Raw genomic sequence first — 24297 nt, forward strand, 5'->3', positions numbered from 1 at the left:
AACTTGAAATTTGATTTATTTTCGCTAAATGAAGTTTGCTTTAAATTCAGAGAAAGTGAAAGTGCACTGTGACGTCATTACGTCCCCCTAATTACGTACAACCCATAAAAGCTAAAAACTTGAAAACTTTTGAAATTATTCTCCAGTAATCTTTTTATAATAATTTTCTGACGCTAATCACAAAGCCGTCAATGCACCACCATTAGACACCTTGAGACCCTTTTATCAATCCCTTTACCCATTCAACTCTTTCGCCCTCTTACACCCCTAAAGAGCCTGCTGACCTTTAAAACCCCTTCGACCCTCACTACAATTGGAACAGAACCTTTTGAACCATTAAGTCTATAATATATCCCTATATAGTCTGAGGTCCGCATGTAGCAAACAAAATGGCGGGAATTTGATATGATTTTTTAAAGGTTGCAAAGGTAAAGGTTTAAAGGTTTTTAAAGGTAATACCCTTTCTCCCGTCCATGGTACACGGAATCTTGTGGTGAGGCTGTTGCCCAGAAACAACTTGCTTTCGTCTCCTGGAAAGCAAATCCAACGGAAGGAAATCTCCTTTCCTTTCACAAAGCCCGAAACAAGTGTGTGTCCACCCTCACGAGAGCCAGGAAACAATATCTCTCCGTTCTCAAGACCGAACTTTCTTATCTGTTCTAATAAGGTCGTGCACTTATTAGTACCGTCCGTGCGTACTAATAAGGTACTTTTAAAGATCTTGACTCTTCCAAATCCTGGTGGCGTCTGGTCAAATCTGTTTCTGGTGTTTGCTCCCCCTCCATCCCCCCCCCCCCTCACCTCAAACTGCTACACGGCTGACTCCGCACATGAAAAAGCTGGATGCCTCAACTCTGTGTTTGCCTCTAAATCTTGTGTCCCAAACCCATCCCTCTCTGTACCCACCGTACCCATTCGTACCCATCTGCTCCTGGACTCTGTGTCCTTTCCTCCTGACAATGTGGAAAAGTTTCTGTCAACCCTCGACTCTGATTCTGCAACTGGACCTGACGGCATCAGCCCACGGGTCCTAAAATCCTGTTATTCCGCTCTTTCACTCCCTCTCTCTGTTCTCTTCACCCTCTCTTTTGCTCAAGGTCATCTTCCATTTGCTTGGAAATCAGCCAACATCACCGCTTTGCACAAAAAAGGTGCAAAAACAGATCCTAGCAACTACAGACCAATCAGCCTTCTCCCAATTATCAGCAAAGTCAAGGAATCCATCATTGCTTCAGATATGAAATCTTTCCTCTTCTCCAATGGCTTGATCTCTGATCATCAATTTGGTTTCAGACCTGGTCACTCTACTCCGGACATGCTGCTTCTGCTTTCTCAACAATGGATGGAGGTCCTCAATGCCAAACAGGAAATTAGAGCTGTCTCCCTTGACATATCATGTGCCTTCGATATGGTGTGGCACCCTGCTCTGCTCACCAAACTCTCCTCCTTTGGTATCCATGGAAATCTAAACGCATGGCTGGCGGACTTCCTCTCTAGTCGTAGTCAACGTGTGCCCTGAATGGGTTTCTCTCATATCCTCTTCCTGTTCAGGCTGGAGTTCCCCAAGGCAGTGTTCTGGGCACTGTGCTTTTTCTGGTCTTCATCAATGATCTCTCTGACTCTCTTGAAAATCCTCTCTATCTCTTTGCTGATGACTCTACTCTCTGTCGCTTCATTCCTCATCCCTCAGATCGGCAGTCTGCAGCCTCCTCACTCTCTGCAGACCTGGACAAAATCACAGACTGGGCAAACAAATGGAACATGTCTTTCAATCCTGACGTATCTCACACTCTTACGATGTCTCTGCGAAAAGACCGACTGAACAACCCTCCCACCCACTTTCTGAATAATCCTCTCCAAGAAGTTCTGTCACTCAAGCTTTTGGGTCTCACTATCTGCCGTGATCTTTCCTGGGAAAACCACATTTCAAATCTGGCCTCCAAAGCCAGTCGCCGACTGGGCATCCTCCGTCGTGCGAAGTCCTTCCTTGGCACACCTGAGCTCCTCACCACATACAAGGCTTTCATCCGCAGCTCAATGGAATACTGCTCTCCCATCTGGGCTGGTGCTCCTGACTCACACCAAGCTCGTCTTCATGCTGTTGAAACCAAAGCGTTCAGAATCATTGTTCAGGGCGCTTTCAAAAAAGCGTTCACCTTCACTCTTTCATTCCCCTTTTCTCCCGCCTCTGGAACAAACTCCCCCACTCCCTTCAATCCCACTCCTCCCTCCAGGTCTTTAAAACAGCTGTTCACCACCATCTCTTATCTTCCCCCATCAAAAACCTTGATCTTTTCTATCCCCGGTAATTCACCCCAGAGTCCTTGCAGTGTTCATATGTTTTATTCCTCTCCCACCTCTCCCCAAGTCCTCCCGATGTCCCTGCTCTCAAATGTTGTGTTTGCGTCCTTCCCCCTCTCTTTTGTGTCCTTCCCCCTCTCTCCCCATCTTGTCTGCCGCTCCCCTTGTTTTTTGTGTTTTGTGTGTCGGTTTGTCTTTTTGTGTGATTAATGTTAGCTCTTTCACGAGCCTCGATCTTGTATACAAAAAAAAAAAAAAAATTAAAAACCCATTCCTCGCTCTCCCCTCCTTCCTTGCTCCCACTTCCTCACTCCCACTTCCTAGCTCCCCCCTTCTTTGCCCATCGCCTCAATTCCCCACCCCTACTCGCTTCCCCCTCTGCCTTCCCCTCTGTCTTTCCCACCTCTTTCACTCCCCCTCTTCGTATTCCCATCAATGAAGCAACGGGTGATACTTGCGAGTAACCAATAAAACGAGACCAAAACGAACACAGGTAGCGTGGAGCATCACTTCTCCAACAAATTTGTCACCTTTTGCACCAAAGAGCTCTCACAGATAATTTCTCAAATGTTTCCTCATCAGTCATGGTTACATACAAACATGCAATAAAGCAGATATTGTTGTCTTTCCGGCATTTGGACCTTCTGCAACCACAATCGCTTTTATAGCGATTTGAAAATGTCAGGAGGTCTTCTGGTGGTAGCGTTGTCAGCTTTGGCAAAACGTGGCCATTCTCATTTACGATCCAATTTTTCACTGGAGATGCTGTTAGATACTGCGCTGTATTATTTGACCAAATATAGATGTGATAGCTTGAAAACATCCATTGTTGAAGGCAGTTTGTCTCTTGTCTTGTTTTTTATTATTTACAAACAAGTCACAACGAATCCTGGGATGCCTCGTCTTTCCCAGAGTAAATAATCGACATAAGATAAAGAGCCGGGGGGCAAGGAATATTTTCCGCCTGGTCTCAACATGAGCGCCACTCCCAGAACACAGGATGCCTGAGGTTGAGTAAAGAATCTCTCATCTCTCTGGCTTACTTATATTCAGAGGTGAAGGAGTTATATCAATAAAATGTCCTTTTTTATATTTTCTCATTTGATTGATTACCCGCACACTTATAAACACAGAACTCCTGGCCCCCCTTATGCCGTTCACTTACTTGGAACATCGTATATCCCTCCTTACACCACTTACTCACACAAAACAACTCAACTCACGGCCCTCCTTGGACCATTCACTCGCACAGAACATCTCACGACCTTCCTTACACCATTCACTCACACGGAACATCTCACCATTCACCCACCACTCACTCGCATGATACACTCCACTGTCTTCCTTGCTCCCTCCCCCATACCACTATATTTGAGTAATAACAGATTAACATGTTTGCACCATGTCCAGGCAGATATTTTCGTCTGTCAGACATTTAAAAAAAAACATTTTATGCACTCATTTTTTTGGGCCTGCCAAGTCTGAGGCCAGGACCAAATGCCCCATTTGTCCCAGTTATAATCCGCCATTGGTTGCAGAGTCTACCTGAGATGTATCTTAACCAAGACCATTAAATTCCATCAGTTCCAGGTGCCCTGAGGCTGTATCCATCCACCTTTTCTTCACCATTTTGTTGAAGGCTCATGTTGAGTTGTATCCGCTGAATGTGTGAATGGAAGGCAACACCAGGGACGTGTCTTTTACCTTGTTCTGCCGTAATAGTTTGCATTGGCACAATCACAAATCTCTTCTTATGACTGGTGCCAGTCTGCAAGAAACAGCTCCTTGACTGCAGTCAAGAAGAGCAGTATCGTGGACACAAACATACGACATCTGAATCAAAACTCCACAAAATAACAACATCTACACTCAACGTGTGATGTGGACAAACAGGTAGAACCATGTTGTTCTGGTTGTTGTTCTTGTTGTTTTATAACCCAGTTTCCTTTGCACGTGTGATGTGGAGAAACATCTGAGAATCATCTTCTTCGCGATTAGTTGTTGGTGCAGATGGTACCCACATTATGATGCTGCCCACGGGTTATTCTGACTTCTCTTTTAATTATTTATTTATTTATACCATGAAACCCACCAGACAGCTAAAGTTCACAGCCCGAAATAATTGTCTCCTCACACTTCACAATCCAGTCTTCCATAAGAAAGTTTGCCTATTTCCTTCGTTCTTTACATTTGTCATCATCTTCAGCTATTGTTGTGGAAGGGTGTCATCTGTGAAGGATTTAACATTTATTGCTTCTGTCCATTGTTACTGCAGGCTCTGTCTTCTGTTTTGATAGATTATTGACTGGAGAAGTTGTCACCAACAACTGCAATGTAGTTGCATTTCATTCCAAGAGCCGCCCTGGACTTACAGCAGATCAGAAAGCTCTTCAAACCTTGTTGTTGTTGTTGTTGTTGTTGTTGTTGTTGTTGTTGTCGTATAGCCTTGGACAGTTCTCTTGAACAAGCCTGCGGCACAGACACAGACGATCGATCTTGCAGGAGCGACCCAGAGTTCCCCCACATCCAGGATGTTGCACCACCACCTTCACAAAATCAGTGCCATGACAAAGTTAGAGGGAATTAGCGAGAGAGAAAGAAAGAGTGAGAGAGAGAGAAGGAAAGAGTGAGAGAGAGAGAACCAGGGAGAGAAAAGAGATAGAGACACGACGCAAAGGGCCAGTCCATGGGGACAGTGACCGCACTACCCTGATAAATCCGGGCAGCAGGGAAGAATGGGGAAGATTTGGCACCCGACATGCATTGGGGGGGGGGGGGGGGGGGCACAACCACGGCGAAGAGGTGTTCCCGATCGTTGTTCTCCAAATGTTTTGCAGGAGGCAGTGTCTGTGTAGATCATTTGAAGAAGCATCATCAAGTCTATCAAAACAAATCTTGTTACAGATGACTAGGGGAGGTCAGTAGTTTCATGATCTTTCCCTAGCCATACAAGGGATTTGCTTTTTTGTGTCTTTCTCATTGATCCATCCAGATTGGAAAGTGGGAGTAAAAGGTTTTGTAAGTCTACATCTCAAGATTGACCAATGACTAGTTCACTGAATATTTGTCTGTTAATATCCAGCGTCTCCATTGCCTGCTTTCCCTTAGTTCTCAATTGTTTTGTTTTGTTTCCAGAATCAAGGCCCGTGTAAGAGCTAAAAATTATTTTAGTTTGTTGTGTTTTGTCATTGTCACCATGGGTCAAAGTGCATCCACGTTTGACCCCCCAAAATAGATATTTCCTTCTCTGAAGCTACACACACTATTTCGATGAAACTTGTCCACAACCTTCATCACCCGTGATGACCAATGCTTGTTCAATGCATGAGGAAAATTGGGGTCAGAGAAGGTATACAGGATGGGAGGGGGGGTGGGTGGAGGAGGGGAGGGGTTGGGGTTGCCCCACAAAATAGGTATTTTTTTGTTTGTTTGTTTAAAGTCTTATGATTATGTTAGTATGATTCTACATGCTGCCCTGTCTTCTAGTAACCATTGAAATTGGTTTAAAATACCTTTAGTCAGCATAGAAAACTTTTTCTACCAGGTGAGCGCCAGGGGTATTGGACCAATGTTTTTATTGCTGTGAACAAACTTTGGTACAACACGGGCGGTTAATGTTGTGGTCAAATTTCATCAGAATTGCATGTGTAGTTTCTGAGAAGAAAGCAAATACCTATTTGTGGGGGAAACCCCTCCCCCTGTAATTGTTCAATTACAGTATTTATCATTGTTAATTGGTCAATTACCATATTTAGCATTGTTAATTGTGCAATTACAGTATTTAACGTTGTTAATTGTTCAACTACAGTATTGAACATTGTTAATTGGTCAATTGCAGTATTTAGCATCGTTAATTGCTCAATTACAGTATTTAGCATTGTGAATTGCTCAATTACAGTATTTAGCATTGTTATTTGCTCAATTACAGTATTTAGCATTGTTAATTGCTCAATTACAGTATTTAGCATTGTTAATTGCTCAATTACAGTATTTAGCATTGTTAATTGCTCTATTGCAGTATTTAGCATTGTTAATTGTTCAATTACAGGAGACGAGATAACATTTTTGATTGTTCCAATGCAGTATTTAAGATTGTTAATTGTTGAATTGCAGTATTTAGTATTTAACATTGTTAATTGTTGAATTACAGTATTTAGTATTTAACATTGTTAATTGTTCAATTTCAGTATTTCGTGTTTAACATTGTAATTTTTCTGTTACAGAAAGTGAACATTATTAATTGTTCAATTGCAGTATTTAACATTGTTAATTGTGCAATTACAGTATTCAACATTGTTAATTGTTCAATTACACTATTGATCATTGTTAATTGGTCAATTACAGTATTTGGCATTGTTAATTGTTCAATTACAGTATTTAGCATTGTTAATTGGTCAATTACAGCATTTAGCATTGTTAATTGTTCAATTACAGTATTGAACATTGTTAACTGGTCAATTACAGTATTTGGCATTGTGAATTGTGCAATTACAGTATTTAATATTGTTAATTGATCAATTACAGTATTTAGCTTTGTTAATTGTTCAATTGCAGTATTGCACATTGTTAATTGGTCAATTACAGTATTTAGCATTGTTAATTGTTCAATTACAGTATTTAGCATTGGTAATTGCTCAATTACATTATTTAGCATTGTTAATTGACCATTTACAGTTTTTAGCATTGCTAATTGTTCAATTACAGTATTTGGCATTGTTAATTGCTCAATTACAGTATTTAGCATTTTTAATTTATCAATTACAGTATTTAATAATAATAATAATAATTCATTTATTTTGTATAGCGCTTTTCCAGAAGCCCAAAGGCGCTTTGACAGAGTGGCAAACATAATGCATAACAATACATGAAAACAACAATTGCAAAAAGACAAGAATCAATAGGGAAATATTTAAAGCAAAAGGAGGGAGAAGGAGAAGAGATAGTCAGGGGTTAAATGCTGTGGGTTGAATGTTGAATGCAGCGTTGAACAGGTGGGTCTTTAGTGATGTTTTGAATGTGGTGAGTGAGGAGGAGTCTCTGATGGTGTGAGGTAGTGAGTTCCAGAGGGTGGGAGCAGCGATGGAGAAGGCCCTGTCCCCCCAGGATCTGAATTTGGTCCGGATGGAGGGGGTCAGGAGGTTGGTACCAGCAGAGCGGAGGTTGCGGGTGGGAGTGTGTCTGGAGAGGAGGTCAGCCAGGTAGGATGGGGCCAGGTTATGGAGGGCTTTGTATGTCAAGAGGAGGATTTTGTACTGGATTCTCTGGGGGATGGGGAGCCAGTGAAGCTTGTAAAGGACGGGGGTGATGTGGTCACGGGTCCGGGAATGAGTGAGTAGACGGGCAGCGGAGTTCTGAATGTATTGGAGTTTATTGGTGATTTTTGAGGGTGAACCATAGAGGAGGCTATTGCAGTAGTCCAGACGGGAGGTGATGAAGGCGTGGATGAGGGTCTCTGCAGCCGTGGAGGAGAGGGATGGGCGGAGACGGGCAATGTTTTTCAGGTGAAAGAAGGCTGACTTTGTGATCTGTTTAGTGTATTTGTCGAAGGAAAGGGTTTGGTCAAAGATGACGTCAAGATTCCGGATGTGAGGGGAGGTGGATACTGGGATACCGTCGATGTTGAGGGCAAAGTTATGGGTGGATTTTGTGAGCGTTTTTGGGCCAATGATGATTATTTCAGATTTATCACAGTTAAGCTTGAGGAAGTTGATTTGAAGCCAGGATTTTATTTCAGTGATGCAGTTTGTCAGGATAGAGTGGGTGTCGGTGGAGACGGACTTGGTGGAGATGAAAAGCTGGATGTCATCGGCGAAGCAGTGGAATTGGAGACCATGACGGCGGATTAAGTGACCGAGCGGGGACAGGTAAAGGATGAAGAGGAGGGGGCCAAGAACTGAACCTTGGGGGACACCTTGGGGGAGGGGAGCAGTGGGGGATTTGCAGTTATTGATGGAGATGAACTGGCATTTGTCAGAGAGGTATGATTTAATCCAAGAGAGGGCAGTGCCGGTAACGTTAAAGGTGGATTCAAGTCGGGTGAGGAGGATAGTGTGATCGATGGTGTCAAAGGCAGCGCTGAGGTCGAGGAGGACGAGAATGTTGAGGTTGCCAGCGTCAGAGGAGAGGAGAAGGTCGTTGGTGATTTTGAGGAGAGCAGTTTCAGTACTGTGGTTGGAGCGGAATCCGGATTGGAATGTTTCATACAGGTTATTGGCAGAGAGATGATGTTTGAGTTGAGTGGCTACAGCGCGTTCCAAAACTTTTGACAGAAAGGGTAGGTTGGAGATGGGTCTGAAGTTGTTTAGGGTGTCAGGGTTTAGACCAGGTTTTTTTAGAATGGGGGTAACAGCAGCAATTTTGAGGGAAGGTGGGACGATGCCTGTAGACAGGGAGGAGTTTATTGTTGCAATGATAAGTGGAGAGAGAGCAGGGAGGGAGGCTTTGACAAAGCTGGAGGGGATGGGGTCAAGAGTGCAGGTGGCAGTTTTCATTCCTATGAGGAGTTCAGAGAGGTCAGTAGGAGAGATTGGGGAGAACCGAGACAGGGGATGGCAGGACAAGGGGGGGCAGGTGGTTGGAGGGGGAGCGGGTGCGGCGGTGGTCAAGCTGTTGTAGATGTTGTCAATTTTGCGTTGGAAGAAAGAGAGGAAGGAGATGCAGTTGTCTACTGTGAATGACTGGGTGGTGGTGTTCAGGGGGCGGAGGAGTTTGTTTATTGTCGAGAAGAGTGCTTTTGGGTTTCCGGAGCCAGAGTGGATAATTTGAGAGTAGTAGGCAGAGCGGGCGCGGGAGAGGGCATCTTTGTAGTGTTGTATGTGGTCCTTGTAGGCTTGGGAGTGAACTGTGAGACCCGTTTTATTGCGGAGTCTTTCAAGTTGGCGAGCACGAGTTTTCATCAGGTGGAGTTCAGGGGTAAACCAGGGAGCAGAATGGGTGAAAGAAACTGTTTTGGTTTTTACAGGCGCAAGCTGGTCAAGGCAGGAGGAGAGAGTGTGGTTGTAGTAGTCAGTGAGGTCGGAAGGGGTGTGGAGGTCAATGAAGGGAGAAGTGGACATTTTTTCAGAGAGGGTGGATGAGAATGAGGTAGGTGAAAGAGCGTTTAGCTTACGGAAGTTGATTGTGCGATAATGCCTTGGTGTTGGGGCGGGGATGTTGATGGTCAGAGTGATGGCTAAGTGGTCAGAGAGGGTGAGGTCGGAGCCATAGAGATGGTGCAAATTTAATCCAGTGGAGCAGACAAGGTCCAAAATGTGACCACGGATATGGGTAGGAAAGTCGACATGTTGAGTGAGGTTAAAGCAGGTGAGTAAATCAGTGAAGTCAGTGGTTATTGTGGAGTCAGTGGAGTCCATGTGGATATTGAAATCACCAAGGAGGAGGATTGAGGGGGAGAGGGAACATAGCTGGGTCAGAAAGTAGGAGAAGTCAGACAGGAATGATGGGTGTGGTTTGGGAGGGCGGTAGACGACAGCCATGACTGACTGCGTGTGACCAGAGAGTTTTAAAGCCAGGTGTTCAAATGATGGAGCAGATGAGATGGAGATGAGGCTGGTCTTGATGTCTTGACGGTGGATAACGGCAATTCCACCACCTCGGCCCTCCGAGCGTGGTTTATTGACGTAGGAATATCCATTGGGTGTGGTGAGGTTGAGTGTGTAGTAGTCCAGAGGTTGTTGCCAGGTTTCGGTGAGACAGAGAAAGTCCAGTTTGTTATCCAGGATGTATTCGTTCAGGATGAGGCATTTATTGTTGAGGGACCGGGTGTTGAAATGGGTGAGCTTGATGTTGTTTTGAACAGCAGGGATGAATTCAGGTGATTTAGCCAGGGTTCGTAGGCAGGAGGTGCGATCGTGTGGGTTGCTGTGACCAGGTGCGCTGGGACGAAGAGTGAGAGTGCGCTGAGCCGACCAGAGGACGGGGATGGAGTGACCCGATTGCAAATAAACAAACTTATGACCGGAGCCACGGTGAATGTACCTGGGTCGTCGGAGGAGTCCATTTGATTTGATGGCAGAGATGCATGATGGGGTGGAGCGGGTATTGAGCAGAAGAAGCCTTGCGGCGGAGTACTTCAGAGCCATGCCAGGCAGGAGCGAAGGGACGAGTACGAGGCCAAGGTCGAGGAGGCAAAGCGGCAAACGCAGCGGCAAACGCAGCGGCAAACGCAGCGGCAAACGCAGCGGCAAACGACTGCAGCCGCTAATCAAGACCACAGCGGCAAACAAGACCACAAGGCCACCAAGACCACAAGGCCACCGGCAAACAAGGCCACCGCCACAGCCACCGCCGCAAACAACGGCCTTTCAACGGCCTTTTGTGCAACGGCAATTGCACAAACAACGGGAGCGGGCCTTTCGATTCCGTATTCCGTACCATCAAAAGCAGATTCCGTTATCCAGCCGGAGAACACGCGGCACGTGCGCCTTCCGTTGGAGAACAAACAGTACCAGCTTCCCCATACACGACGCCATGGCGGCGTCCACAATCCACAAATCAAAGTCCACAATCCACAAAGTCCACAGTCCACAAATCCAATCCAATCCACAATCAAGAAAAGGCAGGACAGGTGTGAGATGTCAGGTCAGAAAAGTAGAAGCAGACCCTGTACATCCATCCAGTCGGAGAAGCGGCGAACATGCAGCGCCAGCGTACTCTCGCAACGGAACCCGGAAGGATCGTTAATTAGCATTGTTAATTGTTAATTGTTAATTAGCATTGTTAATTAACAATTTAGCATTGTTAATTGATCAATTACAGTATTTAGCATTGTTAATTGCTCAATTACAGTATTTAGCATTGTTAATTGATCAATTACAGTATTTAGCATTGATTAATTGTTCAATTACAGTATTTAGCATTGTTAATTGCTCAAATACAGTATTTAGCCTTGTTAATTGGTCAATTGCAGTATTTAGCATTGTTAATTGGTCAATTACAGTGTTGAACATTGTTAATTGCTCAATTACAGTATTTAGCATTGTTAATTGTTCAATTACATTATTTGTCATTGCTAATTGTGCATTTACAGTATTTACCATTGTTAATTGGTCAATTACAGTATTTAACATTATTAATTGGTCAATTACAGTATTTAACGTTGTTAATTGTTCAATTACAGGATACTATATAACATTTTAATTGTTCCATTGCAGTATTTAAGATTGTTTATTGTTAAATTGCAGTATTTAGTGTTTAACATTGTTAATTGTTCAATTTCAGTATTTAGTGTTTAACATTTTATTTTTCAGTTGCAGAAAGTGAACATTATTAATTGTTCAATTACAGTATTTAACATTGTTAATTGTGCAATTACAGTATTTGGCATTGTTAATTGTTCAATTACAGTACTTAACATTGTTAATTGGTCAATTACAGTATTTAGCATTGTTAATTGGTCAATTACAGTATTGAATATTGTTAACTGGTCAATTACAGTATTTTGCATTGTTAATTGCTAATTTACAGTATTTAGCATTGTTAATTGTTCAATTACAGTATTTAGCAATGTTAATTGCTCAATTACAGTTTTTAGCATTGTTAATTGATCAATTACAGTATTTAGCATTGTTAACTGTTCAATTACAGTATTTAGCATTGTTAATTGATAAATTACAGTATTTAGCATTGTTAATTGTTCAATTACAGTATTTAGCATTGTTGATTGCTCAATTACAGTATTTAGCATTGTTAATTGATCAATTACAGTTTATAGCATTGCTAATTGATCAATTACAGTATTTAGCATTGTTAATTGCTCAATTACAGTATTTAGCATTGTTAATTGCTCAATTACAGTATTTAGCAATGTTAATTGCTCAATTGCAGTATTTAGCATTGTTAATTGACCAATTACAGTATTTAGCATTGTTATTTGCTCAATTACAGTATTTAGCATTGTTAATTGCTCAATTACAGTATTTCACATTAATTGTTCATTTACAGTGTAGAACATTGTTGATTGCTCAATTACAGTATTTATCATTGTTAATTATTCAATAACAATATATAACATTGTTAATTGGTCAATTGCAGTATTTAGCATCGTTAATTGCTCAATTACAGTATTTAGCATTGCTAATTGCTCAATTACAGTATTTAGCATTGTTATTTGCTCAATTACAGTATTTAGCATTGTTAATTGCTCAATTACAGTATTTAGCATTGTTAATTGCTCAATTACAGTATTTAGCATTGTTAATTGCTCCATTACAGTATTTAGCATTGTTAATTGTTCAATTACAGGATACGAGATAACATTTTTGATTGTTCCAATGCAGTATTTAAGATTGTTAATTGTTGAATTGCAGTATTTAGTATTTAACATTGTTAATTGTTGAATTACAGTATTTAGTATTTAACATTGTTAATTGTTCAATTTCAGTATTTTGTGTTTAACATTGTAATTTTTCTGTTACAGAAAGTGAACATTATTAATTGTTCAATTGCAGTATTTAACATTGTTAATTGTGCAATTACAGTATTCAACATTGTTAATTGTTCAATTACACTATTGAACATTGTTAATTGGTCAATTACAGTATTTAGCATTGTTAATTGTTCAATTGCAGTATTTAACATTGTTAATTGTTCAATTGCAGTACTTAGCATTGTTGTTCAATTACAGTATTCAACATTGTTAATTGTTCAATTGCAGTATTTAACATTGTTAATTGTGCAATTACAGTATTCAACATTGTTAATTGTTCAATTACACTATTGAACATTGTTAATTGGTCAATTACAGTATTTAGCATTGTTAATTGTTCAATTACAGTATTTAGCATTGTTAATTGGTCAATTACAGCATTTAGCATTGTTAATTGTTCAATTACAGTATTGAACATTGTTAACTGGTCAATTACAGTATTTAGCATTGTGAATTGTGCAATTACAGTATTTAATATTGTTAATTGATCAATTACAGTATTTAGCTTTGTTAATTGTTCAATTGCAGTATTGCACATTGTTAATTGGTCAATTACAGTATTTAGCATTGTTAATTGTTCAATTACAGTATTTAGCATTGGTAATTGCTCAATTACATTATTTAGCATTGTTAATTGACCATTTACAGTTTTTAGCATTGTTAATTGTTCAATTACAGTATTTAGCATTGGTAATTGCTCAATTACATTATTTAGCATTGTTAATTGACCATTTACAGTTTTTAGCATTGCTAATTGTTCAATTACAGTATTTAGCATTGTTAATTGCTCAAATACAGTATTTAGCTTTGTTGATTGGTCAATTGCAGTACTTAGCATTGTTAATTGGTCAATTACAGTGTTGAACATTGTTAATTGCTCAATTACAGTATTTAGCATTGTTAATTGTTCAATTACATTATTTGTCATTGCTAATTGTGCATTTACAGTATTTACCGTTGTTAATTGGTCAATTACAGTATTTAACATTATTAATTGGTCAATTACAGTATTTAACGTTGTTAATTGTTCAATTACAGGATACTATATAACATTTTAATTGTTCCATTGCAGTATTTAAGATTGTTTATTGTTAAATTGCAGTATTTAGTGTTTAACATTGTTAATTGTTCAATTTCAGTATTTAGTGTTTAACATTGTAATTTTTCAGTTGCAGAAAGTGAACATTATTAATTGTTCAATTACAGTATTTAACATTGTTAATTGTGCAATTACAGTATTTGGCATTGATAATTGTTCAATTACAGTACTTAACATTGTTAATTGGTCAATTACAGTATTTAGCATTGTTAATAGTTCAATTACAGTATTTAGCATTGTTAATTGGTCAATTACAGTATTGAATATTGTTAACTGGTCAATTACAGTATTTTGCATTGTTAGTTGCTCATTTACAGTATTTAGCATTGTTAATTGTTCAATTACAGTATTTAGCAATGTTAATTGCTCAATTACAGTTTTTAGCATTGTTAATTGATCAATTACAGTATTTAGCATTGTTAACTGTTCAATTACAGTATTTAGCATTGTTAATTGATCAATTACAGTATTTAGCATTGTTAATTGTTCAATTACAGTATTTAGCATTGTTGATTGCTCAATTACAGTATTTAGCATTGTTAATTGATCAATTACAGTTGATAGCATTGTTAATTGATCAATTACAGTATTTAGCATTGTTAATTGCTCAATTACAGTATTTAGCATTGTTAATTGCTCAATTACAGTATTTAGCAATGTTAATTGCTCAATTGCAGTATTTAGCATTGTTAATTGACCAATTACAGTATTTAGCATTGTTATTTGCTCAATTACAGTATTTAGCATTGTTAATTGCTCAATTACAGTATTTCACATTGTTAATTGTTCATTTACAGTGTAGAACATTGTTGATTGCTCAATTACAGTATTTATCATTGTTAATTATTCAATAACAATATATAACATTGTTACTTGTTCCATTGCAGTATTTAGCATTGTTAATTGTTCAATAACAGTCGTTAACATTGTTAATTGTTCAGTAACAGTTTTTAATATATTTATGTGGTGATACCATACCATGAGTTGTGCCTTGTTTGGGCCTGTCTACTCCTTGGAGAAGGATGTTTACACCTCTTGTGTGTATCACTGTGTATTCCTGTGCAGAGGGCTTTCTACGGCATTCAAATCCAGCCATTTGTCGCTCTGCGATTGTGATGCAATTATGCCCAGTGTGGGCCGGCCATGGTCTATCCAAGACCAGGTGATGTTACCTTGTGTTATCTATCTATAATTCCAGTAATCTCTGTGTGTATGTCTGTATGTATGTCTGTGACCGCTGTTTCTCGACAACCACGGGTCCGATATACTTGAAACTTGCCAGGTATATTGCTGGGGACCCGAGGATGTGCCTTTTCAAGGTTTCATATTAATCGGACAAGTAGTTACCGAGCTATGTCCAAAAAACGATTCAACCAATCAGAGAGCAGCGAGTTATCACGTGTGCCGAACGTGGCGAACAGACTCTGCCTCGGACGGCACATTTGAGAGCGTATTCATTTATTTCACGTTGGCAAACTATGTTGGCGTTAAACTATGTTTTAAAACTAATTAAAACTAATTTGCGATTCTGTCGCTTTCCTGCGCGTTTGTGCACGCTATGGCGATTTCTTTACCAAACTCCGCAAGCCGTTCGCTTTGGACCAAACAATTTCATGTAAATAGAGGGGGGGGATTGTCATCGTACTCGCAAGCCGTTCGCTTTGGACCAAACCATTTCATGTAAATAGAGGGGGGGGGGGGGGATTGTCACCCTACTCGCAAGCCGTTCGCTTTGGACCAAACCATTTCATGTAAATAGAGGGGGGGGGGGATTGTCACCGTACTCGCAAGCCGTTCGCTTTGGCTTTGCGAATGGACCAAACCATTTCATGTAAATAGAGGGGGGGGATTGTCACCGTACTCGCAAGCCGTTCACTTTGGCTTTGCGAATGGACCAAACCATTTCATGTAAATAGAGGGGGGGGATATAATTTTAGATAGATATATAGTACGGGCATGCCCTAGTACTTATAATTTTGTTATGGTTGGTGTTATCCGTTGCCCATGTTCATGAGAATTTAATCTTTCTTCAGGCAACATTCAAGACTAATGCGCATCAAAAACGGTTGGCGTTCATTTATTGGGCCTTGAACACCACACGCATACAAGTCATATATCTTCAAATGATCTAACTGATTATTTTTTTGTATTGAAACATTATGTTGGATGTGGTGTTTTTGACTTTGTTCAGAAACCCAATACAGAATGTCATTTTACCCTGTTACCTTGCTTTATCACAATTTGCTTGATTGTTATCATATTCTTGAGTTATCTCCAAACACGAGGCTTTAAAAACTACAATATGTTTCAGAAAAACCTTTTTCAATCATGGTTTATTGATTAATATAGCAAATACATTTAAGCATGAAAAAAAATCCTTGCGTAATTGCAGAGCAGAAATTAATTTATTTTGAAAGATAAATGTTTGAACATTTTCTTGAAGAAATTAACTCTTCATCTTTGTTTTGGTTTTGGAATCAGTCTCAACCTGAAAAATAACACAAGTAACACAAGATAGGATTCATGCAATCGTGTCCACATCCATTTGAACAACACTTCTGTCTGTCTCGGCATTCAAAATCCTGGGAACAGAAATCAGCACACATACCAATTTCCAGACCAATAGGAGGACATAATCCGGGTTTTTCTGGAAAAGATAAACAAAGGGTCCTGGTGATTGGGTGCTTGATATACAAGACCATGGTTAGTGCGGGATTTCTCCAAAGTGAGAACGTGTGGAGGGGGTGCACAAAAACTCTGATATCAAATTCTAAATGAAAGACATTCACCAGTCCAATACTGCTTTGTTTCCAAAATACTTCAAGTTAAATTCGTTGTTGAATCGATCAAAATATCGTCCACCACACCCACACCCCTCTAAATGGCCACACAAACAAAATAAAACAACTTTAAGGCTCTCTAATCATTTTCTGCCTTTCATGCCACCCATCTACCACAAAAACACAAGGACTACAGCTCACCTAATGGTGACCGACATTCTTTGCCACATGGACCAGGACAGCAGATCTTATGATGTTCACAGTCTGAATCCGACTGACACTTATCCAAATACCGGATGCATTGGTAATAATTTTCACGTCGGCAACCCTTTCTAGGTGCTGGGGGCACTAAGAAAAAACAAAACATATTATTCAGAAAACAATCAATCAATCACACCACAGAATACAATAGAAAAACTGATTATCAAAGTATTCCTGAAATGGTTCAAATGTGACTTTATATCAAAAGTTGTCGAAGTTGTGAGATGTTTACCTATCACTCACCGACTCCATGTGCGAGTTCCACGATGGAGATTCCTATGATGAGAGCGACTGCCAGGGAGAGCTTCATGATCTTCAGATGAAGGAGACGTAAATGCACACGTTGAATCAGTCTGGTGTGTACATCGTGCTATGGTCGGTGTACTCGTATTTATAGCTGAGAGAGAGAGAAGTACGGGGGGAGGATGTGGGTGGAGTGCAGTTCAAATGATTTGTGCATTTTTGGATCGGGGTGAGTACTCGTTGTGCAATTCCAGGGGTGTGTTCTGTTATCAAGTTTCTTGAAGAGTGCCCGCCAAGAGGCGTCTGCACTCAAGCAAGCACTCAATTCCAAATGGTTTATAAGGAACAGCTGGCTTGGCGAGTGCTCGCTTGCTGCTTGGTCACTGAAAACATACCCCAGAACATTATAATTGGGATACACCTGGGGCGTTTACCCTTTCATGTGGATTTATACCGCTTGCAAAACCAGACGTTCCGTATCTACCGCTTTACAAGACACTTGCCAAGCCATGTGCGAAGCGCTTGTGAAGCGGAGCAAGGGACTAAAGGAGTTGCTCAGGGAGCAGTATGCGAGTTCCTTGTGAACAGAACAAGCCCGTATGTTATTAATAAAAATGGTCGTCGTGGTGAAGTTTGAAATGATTGGCTATTTCTACAATTTTGCTATCACTGAGAACGACATTGAAACGTGCATTTCATACTTTTATTGTTATTTATACTCGGCATCTTAATTCTTAAAAATCTACAAATATGCCCCAATATTCCATCTGATTCGGTGGATGAGCGAATGGCAGTGGACATAGTGTATTTAACGACTCTCAGAAGACATTTGATAAGGTGCCACAAAGGGCGTTGTTATTTGTTTGCTCAGGTAAGGGCTGGTGGATTATCTGGTCATGTAGCTAACTCGATTGGGAGCTGGCTTAGTAATAGGAAGCAAAGAGTGGCTGTGATTGGGAAGATGTCTTGCTGGGAGAATGTAGTGGGTGGCGTACTTCCGGGGCGGTACTTGGACCATTATTATTTACAATTTACATCAATGATTTGGACAGTGTAGTGAAGATTAAGCTTTCCAAATTTGCAGATGACACTGTGGTCAGAGTTGCGATAGATAGCATGGCGGAGTGTGGGGGTGACATGAGATTCAGGAATGTCTCGACACTTTCATAGCTTGGGCAGGCTGAATCAACTTACCATATAAAGACATGTAATGTGCTTGGGACGGCTAAGAATAATGAAAATAGAGATTACATGATGCAAGAGAAAATGTTGGAGTGGATCACACAGGAGAAGGAGTTGGGGGTGGTAAAGATATGGTGGAGGGGAAGGGGGAATGAGCATTTCTTTTGTGCGGTTGTGCGTTTGGCTGTCTCCCGTTTGCAGAGCTTCTTTTTCTAAAGCTCCGCATGCAGGCAAGGCTCAACGTTCACCCAGAAGAAATACATTATACCAACTAGCGTGACTCAGCACTAACCGCGCACCTCACCACACATCGTTTCAGAGGGATAGGCATGTTTGACCATTTTGGTGTCTTTTGGGTCTTCATGGTGTTTTGGGTCTTCAGGGCCATTTGGGTCTTCAGGGTCTTTTAGATCCTCTGGGCCTTTAAGGGTATTTTGGGTCTTTGAGGTGTTTTGGGTCTTCAGGGTATTTTGGGTCTTTGGTGTCTTCAGAGGCTTTTGGGTCTTTTGGGTATTTTGTGTCTTTTGGGTCTTCAGGGGCTTTTGGGTCTTCAGGGTCTTTTGGTTATTCTTGGTCTTTAAGGGTATTTTGGGTCTTCAGGGTCTTTTGGGTCCTTGGGGTTTTTTTGGTCTTGGGGTCTTTTGGGTCTTCACAGTCTTTTTGGTCTTTGGGGTCTTTTGGGTCTTCGGGGTGTTTTGGGTTTTCTGGGTGTTTTTGGTCTTGGGAGTCTTTTGGGTCTTAAGGGTCTTTTGGTTTTTCTTGGTATTTAATGGTCTTTTTGGGTCTTTGGGATATTTTTGGTCTTCAGGGTCTTTTGGGTCTTCGGGGTGATTTGGGTCTTCGGGGTGTTTTGAGTCTTTGGTGTATTTTGGGTCTTCATGGTGTTTTGGGTCTTCAGGGCCATTTGGGTCTTCAGGGTCTTTTGGACCCTCTTGGCCTTTAAGGGTATTTTGGGTCTTTGAGGTGTTTTGGGTCTTTGGTGTCTTCAGAGGCTTTTGGGTATCAAGGGTCTTTGGTGTCTTTTGGGTCTTCAGGGACTTTTAGGTCTTAAGGGTCTTTTGGTTCTTCTTGGTCTTTAAGGGTCTTTTTGGGTCTTTGGGGTATTTTTGGTCTTCGGGGTGTTTTGGGTCTTCGGGGTGTTTTGGGTCTTTGGGGTGTTTTGGGTCTTTGGGGTGTTTTGGATATTTGGGGTGTTTTGGGTCTTTGGGGTGTTTTGGGTCTTCAGGGTGTTTTGGGTCTTCAGGGTGTTTTGGGTCTTCAGGGTGTTTTGGGTCTTCGTGGTGTTTTGGGTCTTCGGGATGTTTTGGGTCTTCGGGAATTCACGGTCTTTTTGAGCCTCAGGGCCTTGAAGGGTATTTGGGTCTTAAGGGGGTCTTGGTGGTCTGAAGGGGAATTAAAGGGTCGTCAAAGATCTGTGGGGTTTCAGCAGTCTTAACACAATTAAGAGGGTTAATTAAGAGGGTGTTAATTTTATTTGAAGAAGAAGAAGACGTTTTCGTCGCATATAAACATAGCGACAAACATAGCGACATAACGACATAACCATATACTTTTGCTCTGTTATAATGAGATTGAGATACATCTTTAAAACGTATAAATACAACATGGAATCGCAGTTTGTTTGTTATCAAAGGTGGATGGAGGATATGTTTTCACCACTGTCTGTCTGTCCATTTGTGTGTCTGCCTGTGAACAGGATATCTCAAAAAGTTGCGAACGGATTTGGACGAAATTTGGCAGAGAGGTGGTGTATGTGACAAGGACGAAATGATTAGATTTTGGTGAAGATCCGGATTCGGATCCGGCTAGTATAATTTTAAAGTGATTTTTCACCATTGGGAGATAGGGACAAAAACGATAAATAGCAGGATATCTCAAAAAGATATGGACTGCATTTTTGGATTCTGCATGTCCAAATGAGGTTAATAAGCATTGTGTCAAACTTTTTCTTCAAAATGCCTCGAGATGCTTCCATTTTCTGAAAATTCGACAAGTCTATCTTTGTTTATTACAATCCCCAACAAAACAATGTTTTTTTTTTTTGTCTTTGTATACAAGATCGAGGCTCGTGTAAGCTAACATTAATGACAAAAAAAAAAAAACGGACATATACGACGAAATAAAAGGAGCGGGAGACAAGATGGGGAGAGACGGGGAGGAACACAAGTACAACATTTGAGAGCAGGGACATCGGGAGATCTGTGGGAGGTAGAGGGCTTGGGGGGAGGAGGCGTGGGAATGGGGGGTGGGGAGTGGGAGAGGTAAAAAAAAAAAAAAAGGAACACATGGACACGGCTAGGGCTTCAAGGAAAGAAGTCGATATTTCAGAAAAGTAGATCTGGGGTGAATTAACAGGGGTAGAAAAGATCAAGGTTTTGGATGGGGGAAGATAAGAGATGGTGGTGAACAGCTGTTTTAAAGACCGGGAGGGATGAGTGGGATTGAAGAGAGTGAGGGAGTTTGTTCCAGAGGCAGGAGAAAAAAAAATGAAAGAGCAAAGGTGAGCAGAGAGTCTTGATTTTGGCAGTTTCACCAGAAGAGAGTTGCCGGCAGATCTTGTGCGACCTGTAGGAGTACTTGGGGGACAGAGCACAGACAGGGCTGGGGGGGGGGGGGGGTTAGGCCAGAGAGGAGTCGGTAGAAGACAGAAAGACCTCCAACCTGCCTGCAGTGAGTGAGTGAAAGGCCCTCACAATCGGCTTCATCGCGGGAGATTCCAATGATTCTGAAAGCTTTGGTTTCAACAGCGTGAAGCCGAGCGAGGTGTGAGGCAGAAGCACCAGCCCAGAGGGGAGAGCAGTAATCCATTGAGCTGCGGATGAAAGCCTTGTATGTGGTGAGGAGCTCAGGTGTGCCAAGGAAGGACTTCACACGACGGAGACTGCCAAGACGGCGACTGGCTTTGGAGGGCAGCTTGAAAATGTGTTTTTGCCAGGAAAGGTCATGGCAGATTAGGAGACCCAAGAGATTGAGTGACAACTTCTTGGAGAGGATTGTTGAGAAAGTCGATGGGAGGGTTGTCCAGATGGTCTTTTTGAAGAGACATAGTGAGAGTGTGATATTTGTCAGGATTGAAAGACATGTTCCACTTGTTTGACCAGTCTTTGATTTTGAGCAGGTCTGCAGATTGTGAGGAGGCTGCGGACTGACGATCTGAGGGATAAGGTGTGGAGCGGCAGAGAGTGGAGTCATCAGCAAAGAGACAGAGAGGATTTTCCAGAGAGTCGGAGAGATCATTGATGAAGATCAGAAAAAGCACATGGCCCAGAACACTGCCTTGGGTAACACCAGCCTGAACAGGAAGGGGAGATGAGAGAAATCCATTCAGGGCCACCCGTTGACTATGACTAGAGAGTAAGTCTGCAAGCCATGCGTGGAGATTTCCATGGATACTATATAAGGAGAGTTTGGTTAGCAAAGCAGGGTGCTAGACCCTATCGAAGACACGTGATATATCAAGGGGGAGACAGCTCTAATTTCCTGTTTGACATTGAAGACCTCTATCCATTGTTGAGACAGTAGAACAGCATGTCTAGAGTCGAGTGACCTGGTCTGCATCCAAATTGATGATGAGAGATCAAGCCATTGGAGAAGAGGAAGGATTTGATATCAGAAGCAATGATGGAATCCATGGCTTTGCTAATCATTGGGAGCAGGCTGATTGGTCTGTAGTTGCAAGGATGTTTTTACACCTTTTTTGTGTACGGTGGTAATGTTCGCTGATTTCAAGCTGAAGGCAGATGAACTTGAGCAAAAGAGAGGGTGAAGAGAACAGTGAGAGGGTGTGAAAGAGCGGCAGAGCAGGATTTTAGGACCTGTGGGCTGATTCCGTCAGGTCTAGTTGCAGAATCAGAGTCGAGGATTGAAAGAAACTTCTTCACCTTGTCAGGAGAGAAGGACGCAGAGTCCAGGGGCAGCTGGGTACGACTGGGTACAGTGGGTACAGAGACAGACGGGTTTGGAGCACGAGATTTTGAGGCAAACACAGAGTTGAGGCATTCAGCTTTTTCATGTGCAGAGTCAGCTGTGTCGCAATTTGAGGAAAGGGAGGGGATGGGGGAAGGGGGCAAACAAACACCAGAAACAGATTTGACAAGATGCCACCAGGATTTGGAAGAGGGAGACAGGTTTGAGAGTTCACTCTTGAGAGAAGAGAGATATTGTTTCCTGGCTCTCCTGAGGGTGGACACACACTTGTTCCTGGGTTTGTGAAATGAAATAAGATGCCTTCCATTGGATTTGCCTTCCAGGAGGCAAAGGCAATTTTTTTCGGGACAACTGCCTCACCACAAGATTCCGTGTACCTTGGACGGGAGGAAGGGTATGACATCTGAAGACGAGATGGGATAAATCTGTGCATGAGAGAGAGCAGTTTACTTTGGAAGAATTCCCAGGGTGAGTTTATGTCAGAGGCAGTAGAGATGGGAGACCAGTCCAGATGATTTATGGCTGCTTGAAGACCATGCCAGTTGGCCTGAGTGAAATGCCATACTCGTCGATGTTGAGGAGGCTCTCTGAGAATGGCCAGAGAGATGACTACTTTAACAAGCATATGGTCAGATGAACCGATGTGAGCAGAAGAAGAGCAGCAGACATTTGCAGGGAAGTTTGTCATTACAAGTCTAGAAGAGCAGATGCTCCGTTGACTGATATCCGGGTCGGGAAATTGACAGATTGTGTCAGTCCCAGTGAGTCACAGAAGTCCTTTGCTGAGGTGCCATGGCTGGTGAGAGAGGTACCCACACCCAGCCAGCTGGCATGATGACAGTTGAAATCACCACATATGAGGAAGAGAGAGTTGGGATGAGTAGATAGAAGTTGGTCCATGTTATCAGACAGCGAGATGTAGATGGAGTCATCACTGTTGTGTGGACGTTACAAAACACATATGAACAAAAGGTGGGAGCGGAGGGGAAGCCGTAGATAGAGGTGCTCCTGGGGGTGGAGTGGATATAGGGCAGTGCAAGGAGAGTGAGGAAGAGAGTTTTTGATAAAGATAGCAACCCCACCTCCAGGACGAGGCTGATGTCTATCATACCGGAGGAGCGAGTAACCAGGGAGAGAATTTAAGGAATCAGCGACATCTTGAAGGAGGAAAGTTTCTGTTGAGCAGATTATGTCTGGTTTGTCAGAAGCAACCTCAATCGGTAGATCAATCAGCTTTGAGCGAAGGCCCTGGATGTCTGAGGTCCATACCATTAAGGACGAGTAAGGGTGAGCATCGGATACAGGACAGGGGATGGGTAGGGTAAGATGAGGAAGAGGAGGAGGTAGGGAGAGCTGTTGATCGTGTGTCAGAGATTTCAGAAGAGCTTGGAAAAAGGGAAGGATGAGGAGGACAAAAGGTTTGATGGTGATTGGATGAGGCACAGTGAGGTGTTGTTTGAGAGGGAGCAGAGCGAGGAAGAAGGTTGGAGGAGATGGAGGTAAGAGTTTGAAGGGAGAGGAAGCAGGGAGGACGCTTTGAGGAGGAGGAGTTAGAGGGGGGAATTGGAGAAAAAAGGAGGGTGGTGAGATTTTAAGGGGAGGAGGGTGGGGGTAGTTTTAAAATGTAGGGGTGACAGGGGAATTTAGGAGGGGAGGAGTGAGGATGGAGTTATGGAGGGGAGTGGTGAGGTGCGGAGTTTAGGAGGGGATGGGCAAGGAGGGAGAAAGGGGGAGGTTATGAGAGGAGGGGTAAGTGGGGACATTTTAAAGGGATGGGTGAAGGGGGAATTTAGGAGGGGAAGGGTGAGTTTGGATTTTAGAAAGTGTTGGACGATTAATGGAAAACGAACATTTATTGCAAAATGAGTTTCTTGTGATTTTCAAATCAGATTATTTTTAGATTTTTGGAATTTTTTTGAATTTTGAGAAATGATGATGATGTTGATGAGTGCGTACTTCTATGTGTACAATTCCTCCTCACTATGGATATTTAAAGCATCTATCAATGTATCTATCTATAATTCCAGCAATCTCTGTGTGTATGTTTGTATGTTTGTATGTTTGTATGTTTGTATGTA

The 24297-nt window shown here is 41.8% G+C and overlaps 1 protein-coding gene across 2 annotated transcripts; it reads right to left on the reverse strand.

The window, feature by feature from the left end:
- Positions 1-16343: 16343 nt before the first annotated feature.
- Positions 16344-17248, reverse strand: LOC144891378 (WAP four-disulfide core domain protein 12-like). Of its 2 annotated transcripts, XR_013622896.1 has the most exons (3): positions 17111-17248; positions 16808-16954; positions 16344-16408 (listed from the first exon to the last, which is right to left on the reverse strand). XR_013622896.1 is itself a non-coding variant. In XM_078774730.1 (2 exons), the coding sequence occupies exons 1-2, from the start codon at positions 17175-17177 to the stop codon at positions 16797-16799; spliced, it is 225 nt and encodes a 74-aa protein (XP_078630856.1). In that variant the 5' UTR covers positions 17178-17248; the 3' UTR covers positions 16426-16796. The 2 variants fall into 2 exon arrangements, 1 of the variants encoding a protein (XP_078630856.1); XM_078774730.1 differs by lacking the exon at positions 16344-16408 and having other exon boundaries at positions 16426-16954.
- Between the last annotated feature and the right edge of the window lie 7049 nt (positions 17249-24297).

This window comes from Myxine glutinosa, chromosome 3 (genome assembly GCF_964187855.1).
Source record: "Myxine glutinosa chromosome 3, kmMyxGlut1.1, whole genome shotgun sequence".
Lineage (NCBI taxonomy): Eukaryota > Metazoa > Chordata > Myxini > Myxiniformes > Myxinidae > Myxine > Myxine glutinosa.